The following is a 22024-nucleotide window of genomic DNA, read 5'->3' on the forward strand; positions in this document are numbered from 1 at the left end:
AAGAGCATGCATGTACTAAAACACGCAGACATTAGCCATGTTTGCTCCTCTGTGGTCAACGGTCGTCGCTCGCTCGTTTTCTTTTGACTGCTGTTGTGTTGTTGGTGTGGACATGTCTCTCCATCTTGGATATGTCTCGCACACACACGTAGCACGAGCAAAGTTCAACACGAGTCAATATGTGACTCCAAGTCACGTGTTAATGTTGCAAATGTTAAGCAAACCGCTAAGCATACTAAACCTGCCATCGATCCCAAAGAACATCGCGTGACTGCGCTGGCGTTGACGCCAAATTCTCGATATTGACGTGTTTACCGCAACTGTTGCGTTCTCAAACGTTAGATGCACTCAAAGGTATTCAACTTTCTGCATCTTGCATGTTCTTACCTGCTGTGATCTGAAGGCGTAAACGCTTGTTCGTGCTGCACGCAACTGAGTGGAGGGCGGATTTACATACAGCGGGGTTGTGTGCGTTTATGACTCCCCCGAGCTGACCCTTGACTCACCACAGCGTCATGGTTACTTACGTGGAAAGATATAAAGATAAGGCTTTAATGTGAGCTGCAGTACACAGTCAGGGCTCGATATGAGTAGTGTTATGTTAAAAAAAAACTGCAGGTCAGAGAGCCCACGGACAGCCACCGCCCACAGTAGGTCATGTTTAGACTTGTTTACGGTGAAGTGATTTCCAACGGCTTGAATTAATGATTTATTCAGAGGTTCGTGGTTCCAAGTGTTCAAAGTTTGGTGAGCTCTGATAAAATGTGCCAAACACGCAGAGGGAGCCAAGATCTGATTTTCAGCTTGTGTCTCAATCTGCTAGTTTTCAGGTGAGAAGATGTGTGATGTCTCACAGCGCAGTGATTCCTTTAGTTCTGCAGACAGCATGAAAAGTTATTAAGTACCTCAAAATATCCTCTCACGCTCATCAGACATCTTTTAACAGCTGCAAATACACATTCAACATGTACATGTTCCTGCATGATATAGAGTTTAAACTTAACATAATCTTCATTTGTCTTTACTCTCTAGCTGTTATATGTATTCCTGTGTAGGTGAGATGACAAAAACAAGGTCAGGTCTTGTACGTGACCACATGCTCTGCCACTAAAGGCGTTTCTGAAAGAACAACTATACTGTAAGCTGATAAACAGCATGCAGTGTGGACAGCTTCAACTTATTAATTCATTCAGTACAAGAGTCCACGATGTCTTTGCACAGAGGACATCCCGCATCCTTTGTGATGATGTCATACTAAATCATTGTAGAATAGAATGCCTTTATTGTCATTATACCCTGTATAATGAAATTCAGAGCAGCTCCTTCAGTGCAATTGAACGCAAAATAATTCTCAATAGTATTATGAAATTGTCATTTCCCTGTATTTACATTAAACACACACCAACAATTTACACCTGATTTTAAGTGTTTAAAATGGTGCAGTGTAATAATTCCTTGTGCTATCTTTGCATGAGATATGTTAATTTACTTGTTAATTTTGTGACAAGTTTGTGTAAGACCTCTTTGTTTAGCATGACAAACCAAATGCATTACTGAAAAATGAAGGTCACATCAATCATATCTAAGCTCTGCACATGGTGCAATAGAGCCTCTTGTCTTCTATAGGCCAAAGTCAGGCCGGGCTGTTTGGCTGCCAAGAAGGCTGTGAGAGAAAGCAGGAAGCAAAGGCATTGAGTGTGTTCAGACCGCTGCACAGACCATTTTAAAGGCTTTATTCCTCATTCAAATTACCAAATTAGTACAGTAAATACATGCACTTTGACAAAGACAATGTGCTGTAGTGTGCACCTTCACGGCTGCCTGCATGTATCATCATGTTATCACTCAAGCACATGATCATGCAGCTTACTGAGGAGAGCTGAAGAATGACAGAGGAGAGAAGAAAGAGGGGAGAGGGTGTTTATTGCAGCAGATGCAGCACAGTAACGCTGCACCTGAGAAAATCATCATGATGCTCCGTTTAGAGGGAGTTCTGGTCTCTGCTTCTGGTACCACTCTGCTCCTGAAAGGCTGGAACACCCGCTCCCACTGAGTGAGAATGGCCTGACGGGCTCCAGCCCACTGGCCCGGCCCAGTCAGACGGTACTGATAAGGAGTGCAGGGACCCAGAAGAACCTGCAGTGCCAGTCTGGGGTCTTTCAGCAAGAGCCACAATATGTTTGGCCGAACCCTCACCTGCTCTGCCAGAGAGTCCAGGTAAGGGACGTAGTCCACCTGGATGGGGTTACGTTCTGAGCAGGCAAACCTAACAGAGAGAAACAAAAAACAAAAACAAAAAAACAACTGCTCACTGATGTTTATAGACCAAAGGATTGATTGAGAAAATAACAGGCAGATGAATCGATAATGAAAATAACTGACAATCCACAATTCATCTTATTTCCTACCTCTGATGCATTGTTACTGTGTCTTTCTCTATTTCCTTCATCATGGTCTCTTCTGAGGGGAGGGTCAATAAGCCTGCATGAAAACAAAACAAAAATCTGTGACTTAAAATACACAGAAAAACAGATTTTTAACACTTTCCTTAACACTAATGATCTGTTTCTCTTTAACAGCTCAGCTCTGCTTCATGACTCACTGATTTTATGAGAATTGCTCATGAATATTTGACATTTTGAACTGATTAAAAAGTCAGCTGCAGAAAATTAAATATTAGGAGAAGAAGAAGAATCGGAGGAACAATCCCCTTTATTTGTCACACAATTACATACATGCAATCACACGGCATGCACATTGGTGAAACTTGTCCTTCGCCTTTAACCCATCCTGGTCGCCTTCCTCCGCGGCAGACCAGGAGCAGTGGGCTGCCATCCGACCCGTGCCCGGGGACCCAATCTCTTCCGTCACCATTGGCCAGGTGGTGATCTTCTTGCATGTTTTTATTGGGGGTATTTTATGGAGGATACCCCGGGTGAACACGGGGAGAACATGCAAACTCCACACAGAAAGGCCCCTTTCTCCTCGAGCAGAAGGCACTGAAGGCATGGTGGAGGACATGCCCCCAGTGCCTACAGCAGGATTCGAACCCGGGACCTTCTAGCTGTGAGGCGACAGAGTTACCACTTGTCCCACCGTGCCATTATTTCTGTTTGTGGTCTCAGAGACCTCAGTTGTAAAAAATAGATTGGCATAGCCGTGAAGCCCATCATGTAGCATGTAGCTAGATGGATCAATAATTACCAAAAATGATAAAACATCCTGTGAAGTGATGAATGCCTTCACTGTTGGGATATTTTCTCAAGATGTCCTCTAACGTGCATAAAGCTTAGCTTTGGTGTCATACTTTACCTTTAAACACTCTTGTAGCCCAGCGGCCCTGCATCTCAGCCAAAGGGTTGATAGCCCCAAGGCCGTGGATGAAGCCCACCACTGCCAGCGTGGGCCGGGTCAGTGCAGGAGGGAACACATGTTTGTAGAGACGCAGCCTGTAACCACATTTATCCTGCAGAGCTGAGGGCAGGAAGGGGAAGCTGTAGTTGTACCCTGTGGCAAACACCACCACATCCACCTGAATGACTCACACATAAAGATTAAACATAAAATAATTTCTGTGTGCAGGAGAGTCCAAAACTGGATGGTGCCATATCACAGCATTGAACACAACAGGACATTTTTCTACATGATGTGACGCACACACATCACAGTATTGTATGAATACACACCTTGTCTATAATGCTCCCATCGACAAACGCCACACTGGACCCACAGAACTCCTTCACATTTGGTTTCACCTGAACCCGACCCGCGATGATCCGAGCCGGCAGGTCGTCATTCACAACAGGGATCTGTGCATAAAAACTGCCAAAAAAGGCCGCAGAGCTATGTTACGTTATGTTGTTATGTTACCTTGTTCACACTCCTTTATTACAAATGCATTTTTTTTATTGTGGGATTTAAACCTGCACTATGAGTTGCACATGTGAATACACTCTTTTTTTAACTGCAGTGATGAGAGCTAAAACTTTAAGATGGATAATCTATATAAGATGACTGAAACATCTGCACTCAGTGACCGCTGTGAAAAAGGAAAATCCTATGTTCTGCATTAGTCATGTTGTGTTCAGGCATGGTAGTTGCAACTGTGCAGAAGAGATATAAAAACTTTGAACACTGAGCTTTCCTCTGCTGCCACCTGCAGGACAAACTATACATTTTGAGCGCGCTGAAAAGTCTGCACAAACAGCAAAATCATCAGTATGTTGAATGTTCTGCCAGTACTTTCATATGGCAGTGCAGGATGTCGCCTTTTTAGTTAGTTTAGTTTACTTAAAATAATCACTTCACTGAAATGTCGACTACATAACTGAGCTTAGGTCTTGTTACCCATGTTTTGGTTTCAGGCCATATAGTTTGTGGTCAAATGCTGCGTTCAGCTTCTTCTCCAACATCCTGTTGATCCACGAGGGGAAGAGCTTCTGGATCATCATATCCATTCGAGAAGTCCCGACAAGGTCAGCTGGGAGCCCGCCCTCTCCTACACGGCTGACCACCCACGCTCCGCTCCTGGTACTGAGGTACACCTGCAGGTCAGGTCAGCACATAGACAGTCAACTTTCCCAGCTTTTACAGATTTTTGGACAATTAAAAAAAAAAGCAATTATTTAATAGGAAGCAACCACAAACTGTATTTAATGTGAACATTGTCTCACACGGTTGCTGAAACCTAGCAGTTAGCTGTCAATCATAGAGGCCCAGCCCATAAATGTGCATAACTTTAAGCCTTAATAAGTGAGTTATATTAAAAATAGTCGTCATGAACAGAGAAATTAGCTACAGAGACCAAAACTGTTTTCTGTACCAGGCTGTAAACGTGTTTATTTCTGCTGCAGAGTTGTGCATTTTAACATGGGCTTCTATGAGGATTGACTCGATTTTGGAGTCAGCCTCAGGTGGCCATTTGAGGAACTGCAGTTTTTGGCACAACTTCATTTTTCATCCCCTGAGGTTGCTGCTTGGAAGCAACATTGCTCTATATGAAAAGGTCACAAAAGTACAGAACTGCAGTTTAGTTTTGTACCTTCTCAGCAACTCTACTGATATCCACAGCAATATCACCTCCTGAGTTCCCGATCCCGATCACCACCACTCTTTTGCCCTTTAGATCCTCAGCGTTGCGGTAATCCCAGCTGTGGAAATATCTGCCTTCAAAGCTCTCAATACCTGAAACAACAATTGTTAAAGTACAATCAGAATCCCGTAGCTTGTATTCAATTAGGAGATTTTATTGAGATCCGTTGCAAGAAATACCTGAGTCAAAGTGAAAAGACAAAGCTTCTCTTTTGCAGCATAACTGACCATTTTATTAAGAGGCCAACAAAAATGAGAGGAAGTCTTATTGTACCTGGGAAGTCTCTGAGGGGCAGGTGAGGTTGGGTGAAGTGTCCAGTACAGACCAGCACAGCATCAAAAACATGAGTCTCCCTCTGACCCTCTGTCCTCTCTGTCTCCACCTCCCACTGGCCTGTCTCAGCAAAATCTGTCCTCTGCCTCACACTGACCACAGTAGTCTGAGACACACACACAATGTCCTATTTAGCCCTCATAAGCAGTATGCAAACATTTAAATGGTTTTCGACACACTGTTGTGCATTTGTGTGCAGCTATAAAAATAATAGAAAAAAACAAACATGAATAAATTAGTTGTGTCCATTTTGCTTATATTTGGGTGACATTGCCCTTAATTGCCCAAATATCATACAAAAAAGGGTACAGGACTCATTATTCACCAATTTATTTACCATAACCAGAATCTATCGTGAGATTTTCCGTGCAGGTTGGAGGTGCATCATTGTTGTGGTCAGCGACCTGTTGGGCAGGCTTATAAGCTTTACTCCATGTAAAAAATGAACCTGAGCTTATTATCAACTTCAGGCCACTAACCTGGAAGTGTATGTGTTGCAGCAGTTTGAAGGCCTGAGCATAGAGGCGCATATACAGCAGCACCTCCGAGTGGTGCATGTTGTTTGGGAGCTCAGCCGGTGGAGGGAAGTCACTGAAGGCCATCATCTCTTTGGAGCTGTTAATGACCACCGACTGATAGATGTTGGCACGTCCGAGCTCGGGCTTCTCCTGGAGAAAGACGAAAGGAGCACAGATAGCAGCATACATTTTTTATTATTTCTTGTTCATGTTGGTAGTGACAGTGAATGGTGATGCTAAGATCTGTGCATTAATGGATTATAATGGCCACTCAGTGGATGTTTGGGTGTGAGAGGGTAAGTGACGCGGTATGACTGCTAACTGCTCACCAGGCTGACCGCTTGTGGGAAGAAACTGGTTGTTTTGGCGTTTTTAGCATCAGTAATCTTCCAACAACATAAGATCTGTGGATGTTTTATTTAATTTACTGTCAGATTTACATGTGTATTCCTACACGGGTTAACATACAAATAAGTTCACTGCATGATGAAGAGAAAATATGAGCTTGTTATATAAAAACATCGTCCCTCACCTTAAATCTCCAGAGACCCCCAATGTCATGGCCGCTCTCAAAGCAGGTGGGCTCCAGACCTTCATCCAAACAGGTCTTGATGCTGGTGAGACCAGAGGTCCCTGCGCCGATCACGGCCACCTTCTGAACCATGCTGGAGAGGATGCACGAGTGACAGCAGCGAGGACTCTGGTCTGATAGAGAGGTCCGAACTGGAGAAAGACGAAATGAGTGTCTTTTGTGGTGGGATGTGAAGCGGTTTCACACCCATTGTGTTCTGATCAATCTGCTTATAAATGATGGCCTTTTAAGCTGCTTGAGTGAATCAAGGTTTGAGACGAATTAGCACCAAATTTAAGTTTCATCTCATTTTAAAGGACAATGGATCCATCAACACCCTTTTGTCAGAACTGAGTTGAACAGATGTTTACGCACAAGACATTTTACACAGCTGCAGGGCCGTCATGCAAGCTGAAATTCTGGGGAGGCATAATTAGAGAAAACAAACAAAACAAGAATGCATCTTCCTGCAATTTGACATAAATAATCAAAGACTTTAAGGGGATTATTTTAAATCTTCAGTTTATTTTAGGGTGAATTCTGTGTATTCATTCAGACATTTTCTCATCAGTTATTCATGCTTTCATGTTCATTGAAAGATTCACCAGCTTCTACACTGCTGCCACTTTCCTTGAAAAAGAGCTAAACCTTTTTCTGCTCCACCCAAAAGGTCTGAGGGACATAAATTCACATACAAATGACTAAATCTGGGATGCAAATTCATTTAGAAAACCATGCATAAATACCCTGTAACTTTCAGGCCCACATTAACGTCTGCAAGACCCCAAAAGGAATCATCAACTCTGTCCATGTTCACTTCCTGTGTCCTCTCTGCCACGACTGCAGGGGAACAGCCGAGCAGAGTGATGGACACTAACATCTGGCGCTAATCAATCTTGCAAAAACTGAAACTTTGCCCGTATTTTTTAAATGCAATAAAACGTGTTTAGCTAATCGCACTTCACTTTCACACACGGATGCTCTACTAACCACTTCAGCAACACAGCGTTAAGACGGGGCCTTTATTTCCTCCAGTAGTGACGCGCAACGGAACACCGCTGTGTGGCCTTTCTGCGGCGCGTATATGCTGCTGGGCACCGACTTCACCCTGCAACTTTTGGAAGAAACCAAAACCACAGGGAAAGGGGGGGCTGTGAGTTTTTGCGGTCTGATCTATGCCAGAATTTAACTTGAAATATGAAAAGATCAGAACGGCGAATTATAGAAATAATAGGCATTAAATAAAAATAAAAATATCAAAAATAATGCAGAAATCAAAAATCTGAGTGACACACGCACCCCTAGCTTGAATGGACATGACACGTCTGTGAAGCTGTAACAGTACCAGCAATTAGTCAGTTCCATCTGTACCTTTTCTGCAAAGATTTCATTCACAGTGAAGGCCCACGCGCTCAATTCGGATTCATTACTCAGATCACAACAAAGATGTCCTACAGGAGTAAACGTGGAGGTCACTGATGTTGCATTGCAAAAGAATCAGACCTTTCCCAGGTTTAGGACCACAAAGTTCGTTGAGGTGGAGCTAATTTTGAACTATTTTGTACAGGGCTGTTTGGTTTGTAAAAATTAAGAAAATAGTGAGACATTTCATCAGAATTATTTCAAAGCCCAAAGCTTGTTTTGGCAACCAGTAGTCCGAACGTCAACTTTATAAAAAATAAATTAAAATTATTCTACAAACAAAGCAGCAAATCTTCCCATTGGAGTACCTGGATCCATAAAATGTTTTTGCATGAAAATTACTCTAATTTGTCCTGAAGCACAAAATCTCAGTACATGTAGATTACATTCCACCACTGCTTCTCTCATTAACACATGCACATGCATGAAGGTCTTATCTGGCCAAGCTAAGTGCAAACAATACCAACACCTACATGAACATGCATCAGCCTTACCTCCTCTTCACAGGGAGACACGAAGAATGGACTAAAACTCAGAGTTTAGCATACAGAAAGGGCAGATTGATGATTGATCCACTGTGGGTCCTCAGGACATGAGGAAACGAGTTGAACAAAAGCTTTCCGAGGATGTGAATTATTGGTCTAACCATGATTTCTGGAGTGATCATAGAATACCAGCATGACTAGAAAATGCACTATAATCATAATGTTTTGTTCATACATACAGAAGTAACACAGGTTCTGACACAGGGGGGGTCACAGTGTCACTGGAGTGATTATGATGGTGAGTGGTCCCTGTTTAATAAATACCAAGATGACTCAAAATGTGGCAAAACAGAAGACAAAGTGCAACCTCCGAACTCAGTACGAAGTGAACACATATGTGCTTTTTTACTGAAATAAACAGCATTTCATTTACAAAATCTTAGACAAGATTCATCTGAAATAGGGTCTCCAAATTTATATGATTAATCTACACATATACAACGCCTAAGCAAGACTCTTCTCCTATCATGTTTAAGACAAGGTGAAAATACAATTGGGAACAGACACTCTGCAGACTTTCAACCCAAGCACATGATCTCCCAGCAGTCACATGATGCCTCTGTTTGCAGCTTTGAAGCACTGTTTCAGTCTTACTGCCATCTTATCCTGTCAACATACAGCACTGGTGGGACGTGCAGCTTTGATAACAGTTCCTATATGTTGAGAGCATCTCTTTTCATCTTTGAACCTGTTTCCAATTTATTTTGGTTTTAAATGCACACTGCAGCTTTGAAACATTGCCCAGCAAGTATTATTTTCTTATCTAGAGCTTTCTGAAATTTCGCTATGCGCCACTTGCAGCTTTAAAAGAGCTTGAACCACCTCTTGCTCACAGGGCATCTTTGTAGTAATTTAGCAGGTTTCTTCAGTTTTATGCCAGTCTAACTCATAATTATCCAAGTTCTTTATGTTCTTTGTGTTAAGTTCTATATGTTTATTTTTTGGTGATATGGTTCTTATAAGGCTGTGATGAGTTAAAACACTTTAAGTTGCCAAAACATTAATTTCTCAGGAACTGTGAAATAGAGTGTAAGCTGTTACACATTTTCAGGTAAGCCCAGTGTCTGCAGAAGGTCTTGTTTTTTAGGGTTATATAATTTTCCTCTACCTTTCCAAAATGATTTCCCAAAACATACGTTACAAGAAATGCAAATCTGCAAGGAGGAGCTACACTGATCAAAAAGTAAAGTACTTTCAAAGCAGGACAACATTACACTTTATTAAAGCAGCGATTAAATAACATTTTTGTATCGACAGAAATGTACAAAACAATATACGTTAAAATGTGTCTCCAGTCTATTCTGAGGACAAACTACAAAGTCTTTATGTAATATTCATTCTGAATACACTTTGTGGTGCTTAAATAAACATAAACTGGATGAACCACACATACAGACGGCATATTACACGTTTTAGTCTGTTAATTGAATTTTTGAGAGGTAACATAACTGATAAAATACTGCAAGGCAAAGGAAATGCAGTCAAATTAAAATGTACAGCTGGAAGTTTCAAAAAGCTTTGGGGAAATGTGATAGAGATTATTATGTCAGCAGGTAGTTTGTGTGTTTCAGGAATAAGTGAACATTTAAAGAATCATTCTTTAACTGTTTTATTCAATTCATTTTCCACATGTCTTTAGATTTTATTTAAATGCTTGCACACGTATGAGAGGAAAATACCATCCTGTGAGCTGGATGGTCTGATTAATGACCACTTTCTTTAATTATTCAGTGTTGCAAAGAAAATAATGCTTGTAGTGGTCTGTGCAAATCTTACTGTTCTTGCTGACGACTGTTTGGGCAGTTAGTCTTACTTCCATCCATCCATTATCTATACCGCCTATCCCTTTCGGGGTTGCGGGGGGCTGGAGCCTATCCCAGCTACAATGGGCGAGAGGCGGGGTACACCCTGAACCGTTCGCCAGCCGATTGCAGGGCCACATGCAAGGACAAACAAACATTCACACTCACATTCACACCTACGGACAATTTAGAGTCATCAATTAACCTAATGAGCATGTTTTTGGTCTGTGGGAGGAAGCCGGAGTACCCGGAGAGAACCCACGCATGCACGGGAAGAACATGCAAACTTCACACAGAAAGGCCCCGCCTGACCCGGGGATCGAACCGGCAACCTTCGTGCTGTGAGGCACACGCACTACCTGCTGCGCCAACGTGCAGCCCGTTAGTCTTACTTGTTGAGAAAAATAATTATGCAAAAGAGGAAAATGCACAAGTATTGTATGTAGATAGAGCCTACAAAGAGACTGTCTAAAAATGTATTTCTTTCTGTTTCGAATAGGTTCATCATACTGTATGTGCAGGCCTGACAGGTTTGACACTTGTTCTCCAGTTTATCGTTCATACGTTTTATTAATCATTGTTTGAAAATAAGATTATGTGTCCTTGTTTCGACATCATGCAAACCTCACACAGTCCTGTTCTATCGTTAGGCCGTTAAATATTGTCAAACTGTCAGATTTGATTAATAAAATTAAAAAATTTATCAGTGAACTTGGAGGCTTCTGAATGCATCAACGGTAATATACATAACAAAACAAGCTGGATACGGAGACACAACACAGCCACTGAATTTTACATTTATTTAAATCTATTTCTGGTTAATAAACTTAAAAGTCTGACAAATACAGAAATGACAAAAATGAAACAAATGTGTTTTTTAGTAACATGGATATATTCAGTGTTATATGAAGAATGCCAAAAGAAGAAGAAGAAGAAGAAGAAGAAGAAGAAGAAGAAGAAGAAGAAAAAGAAAAAGAAAAACAGATACAAAGACTCAGGCGGCCTCATTGGCATAAACATCTGGATCAGACTTTACAATAGTTTACATAATGCTGAACACAAGCTCTCGATCATGGGCGGGTGGGTTTCTGAGTTAAAGTAACACAAAGAGACCACAAGATGGCGCTGTATTCCAGGTAATTGACACTGTCCGAACTCTCCCACATTCACCACTTCAGGACCATTTTCTTCAAAGTAAACCCGCCTGCGCTGACGTGTTTCTACTTTCTAAAGAGAACATCAGTTTAGTCTGATTGCACTGAGATCAACATAAAAACACCTGTCTTCACCGCCTCCTGGAGTTCTCCATCAATGTTGGTAAACAGAGAAACAGAGTCACTGACAGGCTTACTTCATAAGGTAATTATTTCCATCCATCCATCCATTTTCTATACCGCCTATCCCTTTCAGGGTTGCGGGGGGCTGGAGCCTATCCCAGCTACAATGGGCGAGAGGCGGGGTACACCCTGAACCGGTCGCCAGCCGATTGCAGGGCCACATACAAGGACAAACAAACATTCACACTCACATTCACACCTACGGACAATTTTAGAGTCATCAATTAACCTAATGAGCATGTTTTTGGTCTGTGGGAGGAAGCCGGAGTACCCGGAGAGAACCCACGCATGCACGGGAAGAACATGCAAACTTCACACAGAAAGGCCCCGCCTGACCCGGGGATCAAACCGGCAACCTTCTTGCTGTGAGGCACCCGCACTACCTGCTGCGCCACCGTGCAGCCCAAGTTAATAATTTCCCCACGTAGAAATGAACTGACCCTTTTCAGCTACAGCTTATTCATTGTTTTGTTTCCACCTTTGTGCAAGTTACTGCATTTCATAGTTCCTGCTGTTACGCTTTCTGGCTTTTTTGTGCTGTTGATTATGTCGTAATGACACTGTTCCCTGCAGCTCGCAGGGATATTTGACATCGTTGAGAAGTCAGAGGTTAGGCCAGGCAAGAGCATGGTGTCAGTTCAGTCCAGTTACAGTCGCTTGTGTTGTGTCATGTTGTACCTCAATAAAGTGACCTAAGTGAGTGATCCAGTTAAGATCACTGGACTCTGGTGGTAGAACTTGGTATTGAGGGTATTCAGAGTGAGGAGGACTTAAGCTTTCTTGGATTTAAAGTCAAGTTTATCTCATAATGTTTAACCGCACTGGCACACACCACACCGGAGGAGAACTGACCAGCATGTAGACTTTGACAAGACTGAAATAGTTCAGCCATGCTGGTTTAACACTAAACCATTTTAAGATTTACTGAATGTGAGAGGAAAGGAGAAGGAATGGCAGTGTTTATTGAAGAAAAAGCAGCACAGTAGCACCGCACCTGAGAAAATCACTACAATGCTCTGTTTAGGAGAACTGGTCTCTGGTTCTGGTAACACTCTGGTCCTGAAAGGCTGGTACACCCGCTCCCACTGAGTGAGAATGGCCTCACGGGCTCCAGCCCACTGGCCCGGTCCAGTCAGACGGTACTGATATGACGTGCAGGGGCCCAGAAGAACCTGCAGTGCCAGTCTGGGGTCCTTAATCAAGAGCCACAGTACGTTTGGTCGGACCCCCACCTGCTCTGCCACGGAGTCCAGGTAAGGGATGTAGTCCACCTGGATGGGGGTGCGTTCAGAGCAGGCATATCTAAGAGATGGAGAAGCAAGAAGAGACGAACGGATGAGTTTTAAAAGTTGCCACATGGGCAAAAAATCATGAGCATTTGTTATGAAACAGTCACCATCGTGGTCAAAGCTAATGCATAACTTAAAATTCCATTTCTGAAGAAAGCTAAAGACTGGCTTAACAAAAAAAAAAACATTTGAGTTAGCTTTACTACAGTTATATGGAATAATGTCATACTTTTCTCGTGGCAGCAGCCTTTCTAAGTACGCTGCGATGTATGATGTAGACACTGTTTTACTGGAATGTGGTGGATGACTTTAATTCCTTACCTCTCATGCATCGTTTCTGTGTCCTTGTCAACTTCCTCTTGCATTTTTTCCTGAGAGGGTAAGTCTGTTAAACCTATGGAAAATTTGGTTGAATGAATTGAGTGAATAAAAAAATGAATGAATAAAAATCTCATTAAAGTCACACCATCAGACCTGAGATCTATGGAAGATTAAAAATGCAGAAATAAAAAACATATCTAACAAAAAATGTATATATTGTTATATGTATTTCCTTTATATGTATTAAATTTCATAATTCAGTGAAAAACAGATGTTAAAAAATACAATTATTTGGCTTTTTCATTGGGACATAAATATTTAATGCCACATTAAAATGAATCAACTTCTGTGGATAAGGGTGAACAAGTGATTAAGAAAATACTTCAGGTGTAAATTAAGATTCAAGTTTACCTTTGAACACTCTTGTAGCCCAGCGGGCCTGCATCTCAGCCAGTGGGGTTATGGATCCAAGGCCGTGGACGAAGCCAATCACGGCCAGCGTAGGCCGGGCCAGCGCAGGAGGGAACACATGCATGTAGAGACGCAGCCTGTAGCCGCTTTTAGCCTGCAGAGCTGAGGGCAGGAAGGGGAAGCTGTAGTTGTACCCTGTGGCAAACACCACCTCATCCACCTGAATGGCGCGTGTGCGTATACACACACACACACACACACACACACACACACACACACACACACACAAAGATCTCAATGATGGGAGGAATGTAAGCATTTGATATGTTTGTATATTTGAACCATTCAATCATTGATTATTGTGCTCCACACAGCTCCAGCCAGGTTATTGCATTCATTCTGTAATGTGATCCCAGACTGAGGCACTCCCTCCTGTCCTACAGTAACCCCCCTTCCCACCTACCACCTGACCTCCCTGCCCACTTACTCACCTGCTTCCCATTTCCTCTAAATAGCCCAGTGTTATAATTTATAGCTCACTTTCACTTTTACTCCACCGGGTTCTAACTGCCTGGTCCTGCCTGTGTGAAGCCTGGCTTTTCCCCAGTCCGATGATTATTCACCTGACCCTCATCTGGTTTGCCTTCTCTGACTGATCTCCTGGTTTTGACCCTTTCCTGGTTTTTGATCAAATCGTCTAAACACGTTTATTTGCCTGTGGCTGCCTCTCTGCCATGCTTCTGGGTTCAAATCTCTTCTGTGCCACAATGTCTCTATTGCCTCATAGAGACAAAAGAGCTAGTCCATCACATGTGTCAAAGCCCAAGTTTACAGACTAAGAAATGTTACTGTACTAATCAGACGCACCTTGTGTACGATGCTCCCATCGGCAAAGACCACACTGGAACCACAGAACTCTTTGACATTTGGCTTCACCTGAACCCGACCTGCGATGATCCGAGCTGGCAGGTCGTCACTCACTACAGCATTCTGTGCAAAAATCCTGCCAGGAAAACACCAAAGCTGCATGAGTGACACCCCAATCTCCCCCTTATCTGTTGAAACTGTCGGTGTGGTTGACTTCATCTAATTGTCTTGTATGATAGAGCTACCTCTAGATTAGGTTAATTATAAACATAAATGTTTGTGACTAAAACATGATCTTGTTACCCATGTTTTGGTTTCAGGCCATATAGTCCATGATCAAATACTTTGTTCACTTTCTTTTCCAACTTCCTGGCGCTCCACGAGGGGCAGAGATTCTGTAGCATCATATTCATCCGGGACGTCCCTAGCATGTCCACTGGGAGTCCCCCGTCTCCTACACGGCTCACAACCCAGGCTCCGCTCCTGGTAGCGAGGTACACCTGCATATCAGATCATCACAGAGATTGCAAATATCCACATTTGTATCATCCTTTATATTTTCAACATCTGTTCAGTTAAAAGCCTCACTAATATGCACACAGCAATACAGAAGTTTAATTTAATTTTGTACCTTCTCAGCAACTCTACTGATATCCACAGCAATATCACCTCCAGAGCTCCCAATCCCAATCACCACAACTCTTTTCCCCTGCATACCATCAGAGTTGCGGTAATCCCAGCTGTGGAAATATCTGCCTTCAAAGCTCTCAATACCTGAAACAAGGAATCAAAGACCAATCAATCAAAGACCAATCAATCAATCAATCAATCAATCAATCAATCACTTATCTAAATATGGTGAACCCATTGAGGTCAAGCCCTCTGTTTGAATAGACAGTGCAATAAAACAGGTTTTCTCAGGTGTAGTAAGTATGACGATGTTATACTACCTGGGAAATCTCCGAGTGGCAGGTGAGGTCGGGTGAAATGCCCGGTGCAAACCAGCACTGCATCGAAAACACGAGTCTCCCTCTGACCCTCTGTCTTCTCTGTCTCAACCTCCCACTGGCCTGTCACAGCAAAATCTGGCCTCTGCCTCACACTGACCACGGTAGTCTGAGACACACGCAAACACAGAAATATTTGACTCTACAAGTTGTCAAGAACTTAGTTTTGCCCCTCGGTTTAGTCTCTGTGTGGCTAGTGTCTAATTTTTGGAGGAGGCGCCCATTCATCCTAAATCACTGGCCCTCTGTGGGCATTGTCACTGGATGATGCAGCCTCTGAACTGGAACACACCTACTGCTATACATGAGTATAATAGTTCATAGTTTCATCATCGTGTGCCACCAAAACAGCTCTGAGTCATTGAGGCATGGACACATGACCTCTGAAGGTGTGCCGTGGTATCTGGCTCCAAGACATTAGCAATGGATCCTTTAAGTCCTGTAAGCTGCCTCTGTAGATAACACTTGTTCAAGCACATCCCACAGATGCTCAATTGGATTGAGATCTAGAGAAGTTGAGGCCAAATCAACACCTTGTCATGTTCTTCAAATCACTCCTGAACAGTTTTTGCAGTGCAGCACAGCATATTATTGTGCTGAATGAGGCCACTGCCATCAGGGAATACCATGATCATGACGGGCTGTACTGGTCTGCAACAATGTTTAGGTAGGTGGTACATGTCAAAGTAACATCCACATGAATGCCAGGACCCAAGGTTTCCCATCAGAGCACTGCATTATAACAAGATGATTACTGTTATTCACTTCACGTGTCAATGGTTTTAATGAAGTGGCTGATTGGTCTATATAATGACCTCTAACCTGGAAGCATATGTGCCGCAGCAGTTTGAAGGCCTGAGCATAGAGACGCAGATATTGCAGCATCTCAGAGTGGTGCATGTTGTTGGGGAAATGAGCTGGCGGGGGGAAGTCACTGAAGGCCATCCTCTCTTTGGAGCTGTTGATGATCACAGAGAAATAGATGTTGGCCCGTCCAGGCTCTGGATTGTCCTGCAGACAGACAAAAATGAACAGATAGTAGGACATAGAATGATTTTTGAACTTAGCAGTGAACCTTAATAACTTTGGGCCTCGTATGCTACTGTAATGGAAGTTGATGAGCCTCAAAAACCCAACTTCAACATCTGTTGTTAAAATACAACCCTTGATAAGAACTGGAGATGTACTCTGTGCATTAGTATGACACATCACTGCTACTGGATGCACATGACTCTAACAGAAGTATAAATGCCCAAAAGAGTTTAAATGTGCTCTAAAATGCACTTTCTCAAATTCTACTGTATAGCTAATACTCGCCTTAAATCTCCATAGACCCCCAATGTCATGGCTGCTCTCAAAGCAGGTGGGCTCCAGACCTTCGTCCAAACAGGCCTTAATGCTGGTGAGACCAGAAATCCCTGCACCGATCACGGCCACCTTCTGAACCATGCTGGAAAGGGTGTATGACTGACAGCAGCGAGGTCTCTGATCTGATAGAGAGGTCAGAACTGGAGTAAGAAGAGAGGTGGTAGAGGAAATGAGTGTGTTGAGTTGTGGTGTTATATGAAGCAGTTTCATGTGGAACTACCTTTCTACTTCCTGCTCTGCTACAGTACAGAGCAGACACTTCAGCTGTAGAGCATCCTGGCACAGATTTGGTTGACATGCTGCCCTGGATCTATACTAAAGCCACTAGATCAGCTGCTGAAGCTTCAAAAATAGCCTTCCCCAATGATGTTTCTTACTGGCACAACACTGGAGCCAGACTGAGAACACTGCAGCACTGCTGCACCAGTTTTTGAGTAATTATTTTGCATATAAATGAAGGCTTTTTAAGTTGCTTGATTCAACCAAGGATAAGTGTATTAATTTGGGTTTCAGATGGATGAGTACTGAAGAAGATTAACCACGCTGTAGAGGAAGCAGAGAAGGGGGGACCAGTTTCTTTGCAAGCACAATCAAACCAGCCGATTTTATGCTGGAATAATGAATACAGAGGAAAAAGTCACGTAATCATGTTGTGTAGTAGCCAATGATTGACTGTTTTGAAAATGTTTCTTCAAGGCTCCCATAATAAAATCAATGAACCTGAAATTCAGGTCAGGATGAAGTGTTGGCATCATACTTTTCTGCAAACCACAGATATCAATAGGTATCAAAGCACCATAGTTCAGATTTCCAGTACATGTAAATGAGATGGATTTCCCAGTGTGAGCGCGAGCAGTGTTTGTGGCAGCAAAACCTGGTATTTTAAGCCAAAACATTATCTTTTCCTTACCCCAACCATGTGCTTTTTGTGCCTCAAGCAACAGCATTGCCATGACATAGAATTGAAAATTAAAATGTAAAGAAGAAAATTCTGATGATTGTATTGATTTCCAGCTTCAGTTTGCATTATAATGGTCAAATATCTTATGGTGAGAACCAAATCTCAGGTGCCACTGTTGTTTTGGATGAATTTCAAACCATGGCATGAGAGTCACAGTACCACACCACATCTGCTCACCTGTGCTGTCAGTACTTTTCCAAATCGCTATGCCCACCTGACCGCTCACCTGATCACACATCTGAGTCTCATAGCAATTACTGCAATACTTAAAATACCACCCCACACTCACTCAGTGCCAGATTGCTCTTCTGGAACTCTTCGGAACTCGACTGATCACAAGAACCTGGAATACATCCGCACAGCCCAGAGACTGAATTCCCGTCAAGCCAGGTGGTCTCTCTTCTTCACCCGGTTCAACTGTCCCTTTCATACCGACCTGAATACCACAATATCAAGCCAGATGCCTTGTCTCATCAGTTGGAGAAGAGAGGACTTCGGGCTCCACAACCATCCTTCCTGCTTCCTGTCTGATTGACCGCCACAGGGGAGATCGAGGAGAGGGTAAAATCTGCTGTCGAGAGTCAACCTGGTCCTGGTTTGTTCCTTCTGCCCTACGGTCCGATGTCCTCCAGTGGGCCCACTCCTCCAAGCTCACTTGTCATCCAGGGATCCAGATCGTTAATGCCTGTCCCATGTGCAACCAGCACAAGCCATCTCACCGCGCCCCTGCTGGGTTCCTACATCCCCTTCAGTCCCTCATCGCCCATGGTCTCACATCTCCCTGGACTTCATCACTGGCCCTCCACCGTCTCAGGGGAACACAACCATCTTGACTGTGGTGGATCGCTTCAGTAAGATGGCTCACGTTGTGTCCCTGACCAAGCTGCCCTCAGCTAAAGAGACTGCTAAACTGGCTTTGCTACCGCCTCCATGGCTTTCCAGTCAACCAGTACAACCTTCCTCTCATACATTTAATACTGAGTGTGAATGTTGAGGTTTGGTTCCCCAAACATTTCCTGAGACTCTAGACTTGCAAGTGGGACTGAAATTAACCCGCTACAACACATGAAGACATATTAGTCTGATATTGTGTAGCCATATTTCCAGTGGTCCAGTGGTCTTTTTATTTCAGCACAGGTGATGAAAAAAAAAACAAAAAACAAAATGTGAGTGGTATAAAATATTTGTGTGTAGGTTTGATCTGCTGTCTTTTCAACACAAACAAGTTAACTTGAACCAGATGGGATTTGTCTTTTTTTTGTCTGTCAACGAGCTTGTTTGGTTCTCACCAGAATTCAAATGAGCGTGATCTCACAGCCCTAAACGAACCAGACTGAATGAGCAAACACCATTTAACTGAACTGCAATGGACAGCCTCAGTCTGCGTGTTCTCCACCACTGACCTCTCCTGTGCCCTGGAGTTTTGTTTGCATCACGTTTACAACGCTTACTACAGCATATTTCTCACTCTTATACTGTACGTCCACTTACACCACTCGCAAAGAACTTACTCACTGTCTGCAAAGTAAATGCTGTGCAGATGTAACTGTTTGTCATTAATGAAGGGTTATCAACACTTGTTACTCTCTGAAAGTTAAAATATTACTCAGCGCTCACATGCGGAGTGAGTGTGTAGGTGTGTTTAGATGATGCCTCTCATAAAATAATGCTATAAAAAATCACAAGAGCAAATGACCTAATGATTCCTACAACATAAGTCAAACATTTCTGGATTGGGCAGAATATTTCAAGCATTGATGGAGCAATAAACTGTGAGATGCCAGTATCTTTTATCAAAATCTGCTTTTATCACAACCTCCACCTAGATTGAAGACAGGACCCACAATAAAAGGGATCAACACAGATTGATCTGCTCTTGAATTGGTTAGCACATGCTGGAACCTGCTGTGGCTTTAGCATGATCTATTAATATAGGCTACTACTATCAATTGATCAATCATTCTGTTATACCTGAACTGTTGATTTAAAAATGAAGTGAGAGAAAAAGAGTGTAAGATCACAGCATGTTTACAACAGAGAAATGAAAGATTTTCTTAAAGAATAAAAATAAATACTTGAAACTTGTCTAAATCTGCAATCTAATGACCACAGGACACTTTTCCTTTTAGCAATAGCTTCTAATCTTCATAATAAATGTAGTGGCATGCAGTTTTGCTGCTTCTAAATTTCGCACAAAAGCCATGCTGAATCTCAAACAAATTATAAATCAAACATCACCACTCTTACTGTTGATATTATTCACAATTTAGCAGATATTCAATTACATCCAATGAGGCACATGCAGAAAAACAAAACCCAAAAACTGTCTGAGCATCCAAATAAAATGATAAAACATCAGTAAAACATTAAAAATCACAAAACTAACTTGCTTCATCTGCAAACTAATAATCTATCTGGCATGATGGTGGACATCTATTTGATTAAAAGGAAAAGCTATAAATATATTCTCTGAGATCAGTCACATTACCTTGTTAGTGCAGCTGTATCCCTTTCAGAAACCTTCTCGAAGAAAGTTAAAGCACAGGTTATGTAACACAAACCTCACAATGCAGACAACGTCACCTATCTGGATGATACTCGTCAGCTTCCCCCGATTTAATGCCTGAGGAGGGGCAGGTTCTGGGCAGGTTGAATGGTTGACCACGCTCGTAAAGCCGGTCAAGTCGGTTAGTGTGGTAGCAGCCTGCTGTATGTAAGCATTGATCACACTGACTGACAGAACTGACTTGAATCCAAGTGTTGCACTTTTGAATGAGTGTTGTGTCTTGGAGTCGGTGTGCAGGGCTTAATTTTTTTCATTGATTCATTTTTAACAGCGCTGCACCTTTGAGATGTGTGTGGCCGACATTTTACACCCATTCAGTTCACCAGCATTTCTGATATTTTTAGATTATAACGTTCATTAATTCATCAAGTGAACAAAAAAATATCCCAAAGCCACTGAAAAGATTCGTTTCTTATTTTAAACAGACAGCAGTAGGCTAACCACAGTTTTAAATCATTGCACAAGTCATAAAGTATGAAGAATAAGAACACTTTTTTGTTAATTATAAGTAGTCACTCAACAACCATCATTCATTCAAACTGTAAAGAAAACGCTGACCTTAAGGCCTCGCTGCAGCTGGTGTTTGAAGAAATGAAAAAAGAAATCAAAGCGAGATGAATATGATGAATTATTAATCTGTCCTACAAGATTATTGGAAAACTGACAAATGATGTTTAAACTTCAAACTTGTAATTCCAAAGTCTAACTCCAGTGTGACTGGGCAGAGAAAGACAAACATTTTAAATGTAGTGTCTGAGTTGTTTTTGTTCCTCCAGCATTATAATAAATGTTGCTCGAGGGACATCATAGCACCTGACCAAAAAGCAACAAAGCACACATGCAAGGCAGGTCCTGGTGGATGAATGCATTAAACACAAGGCTTCGTGCATTCTAAAATCTTTTCATCAGTAAGTAATAAATGTGTATGAATTTTCATTTGAGGTTATTGTCTTTCTTGATGTGTCCTAAAAAGAATAAACTACCAAGCATGTGCCAGCAGAGCAGACACAAAGACAGACTTAAACAGACTCAAAGTACTTTTTAGATCTGAGAGTGTATTTATCACATTTATCATACCAACACACACATCCATAAAGACACAATGTGAACACACATATACACTGATAGCTGTCACCATCGACCACATTAAATATATATTTTATGGAAACAAAGAAAATCCATCCTTTTTTAGATATACGGAAAAATGATGGAGAGGATACATCAATGGTGAATAGAAAGGTATCTTGTTAAGTGCATCATTAATAGACTGTTTAACATTCACTGTTTAAAAACTGCATTTAAAAAGAGCAGATAATTACGGTATAGTAATGAAAATGTTATGCACCTCAGTTTCAAACTACGGCCTGCTGCCTCAGCATTTCGAGTATTCCTTCAACCTAAAACAGAGATCTTGCATATTCATTCTCTAAAGATGATTTCAACACGATTGATTTAAAAGTCTTTGATAAACTGTCATCAACCCTTTTGTTAAACAGTGTGTGTCTGTGATTGATGACAGCAAGTTGTGCCAAAAGTTGCGCAGAAGTAAACTCTTTAAATTTAATCACCTATTGGCCACCAGGTGTCACAGTCTCAAACTTTATTTGACATTGC

The 22024-nt window shown here is 42.1% G+C and overlaps 2 protein-coding genes across 2 annotated transcripts; both read right to left on the reverse strand.

Annotated features, from left to right (window-relative positions):
- Positions 1–1866: 1866 nt before the first annotated feature.
- LOC139330203 (flavin-containing monooxygenase 5-like) lies at positions 1867–6613 on the reverse strand. The gene is made up of 9 exons (XM_070960973.1): positions 6476–6613; positions 5905–6093; positions 5366–5531; positions 5042–5184; positions 4348–4544; positions 3687–3822; positions 3313–3532; positions 2409–2481; positions 1867–2266 (listed from the first exon to the last, which is right to left on the reverse strand). Exons 1-9 carry the CDS (start codon positions 6605–6607, stop codon positions 1867–1869), a joined length of 1656 nt encoding a protein of 551 aa, XP_070817074.1. The 5' UTR covers positions 6608–6613.
- Positions 6614–12534: 5921 nt separating this feature from the next.
- On the reverse strand, positions 12535–20377 carry LOC139330199 (flavin-containing monooxygenase 5-like). Its single transcript, XM_070960966.1, has 10 exons — positions 20333–20377; positions 16833–17005; positions 16338–16526; positions 15459–15624; positions 15140–15282; positions 14812–15008; positions 14509–14644; positions 13642–13861; positions 13231–13303; positions 12535–12922 (listed from the first exon to the last, which is right to left on the reverse strand). The coding sequence occupies exons 2-10, from the start codon at positions 16962–16964 to the stop codon at positions 12535–12537; spliced, it is 1644 nt and encodes a 547-aa protein (XP_070817067.1). The 5' UTR covers positions 16965–17005; positions 20333–20377.
- Between the last annotated feature and the right edge of the window lie 1647 nt (positions 20378–22024).

Source organism: Chaetodon trifascialis, chromosome 4 (genome assembly GCF_039877785.1).
Source record: "Chaetodon trifascialis isolate fChaTrf1 chromosome 4, fChaTrf1.hap1, whole genome shotgun sequence".
In the NCBI taxonomy this organism is placed as follows: domain Eukaryota; kingdom Metazoa; phylum Chordata; class Actinopteri; order Chaetodontiformes; family Chaetodontidae; genus Chaetodon; species Chaetodon trifascialis.

Coding starts and splice junctions, on each gene's coding strand:
- LOC139330203 (XM_070960973.1), bottom strand. CDS start 6,607: ATGGTTCAGAAGGTGGCCGTGATCGGCGCAGGGACCTCTGGTCTCACC. Junction 5,532..5,904: donor TGCAACACATACACTTCCAG/GTTAGTGGCCTG, acceptor TGTGTGTCTCAG/ACTACTGTGGTCAGTGTGAG. Junction 3,533..3,686: donor ATGGGAGCATTATAGACAAG/GTGTGTATTCAT, acceptor TGAGTCATTCAG/GTGGATGTGGTGGTGTTTGC.
- LOC139330199 (XM_070960966.1), bottom strand. CDS start 16,964: ATGGTTCAGAAGGTGGCCGTGATCGGTGCAGGGATTTCTGGTCTCACC. Junction 16,527..16,832: donor GGGGTCTATGGAGATTTAAG/GCGAGTATTAGC, acceptor GTCTGTCTGCAG/GACAATCCAGAGCCTGGACG. Junction 15,009..15,139: donor TCAGTAGAGTTGCTGAGAAG/GTACAAAATTAA, acceptor TCTGATATGCAG/GTGTACCTCGCTACCAGGAG.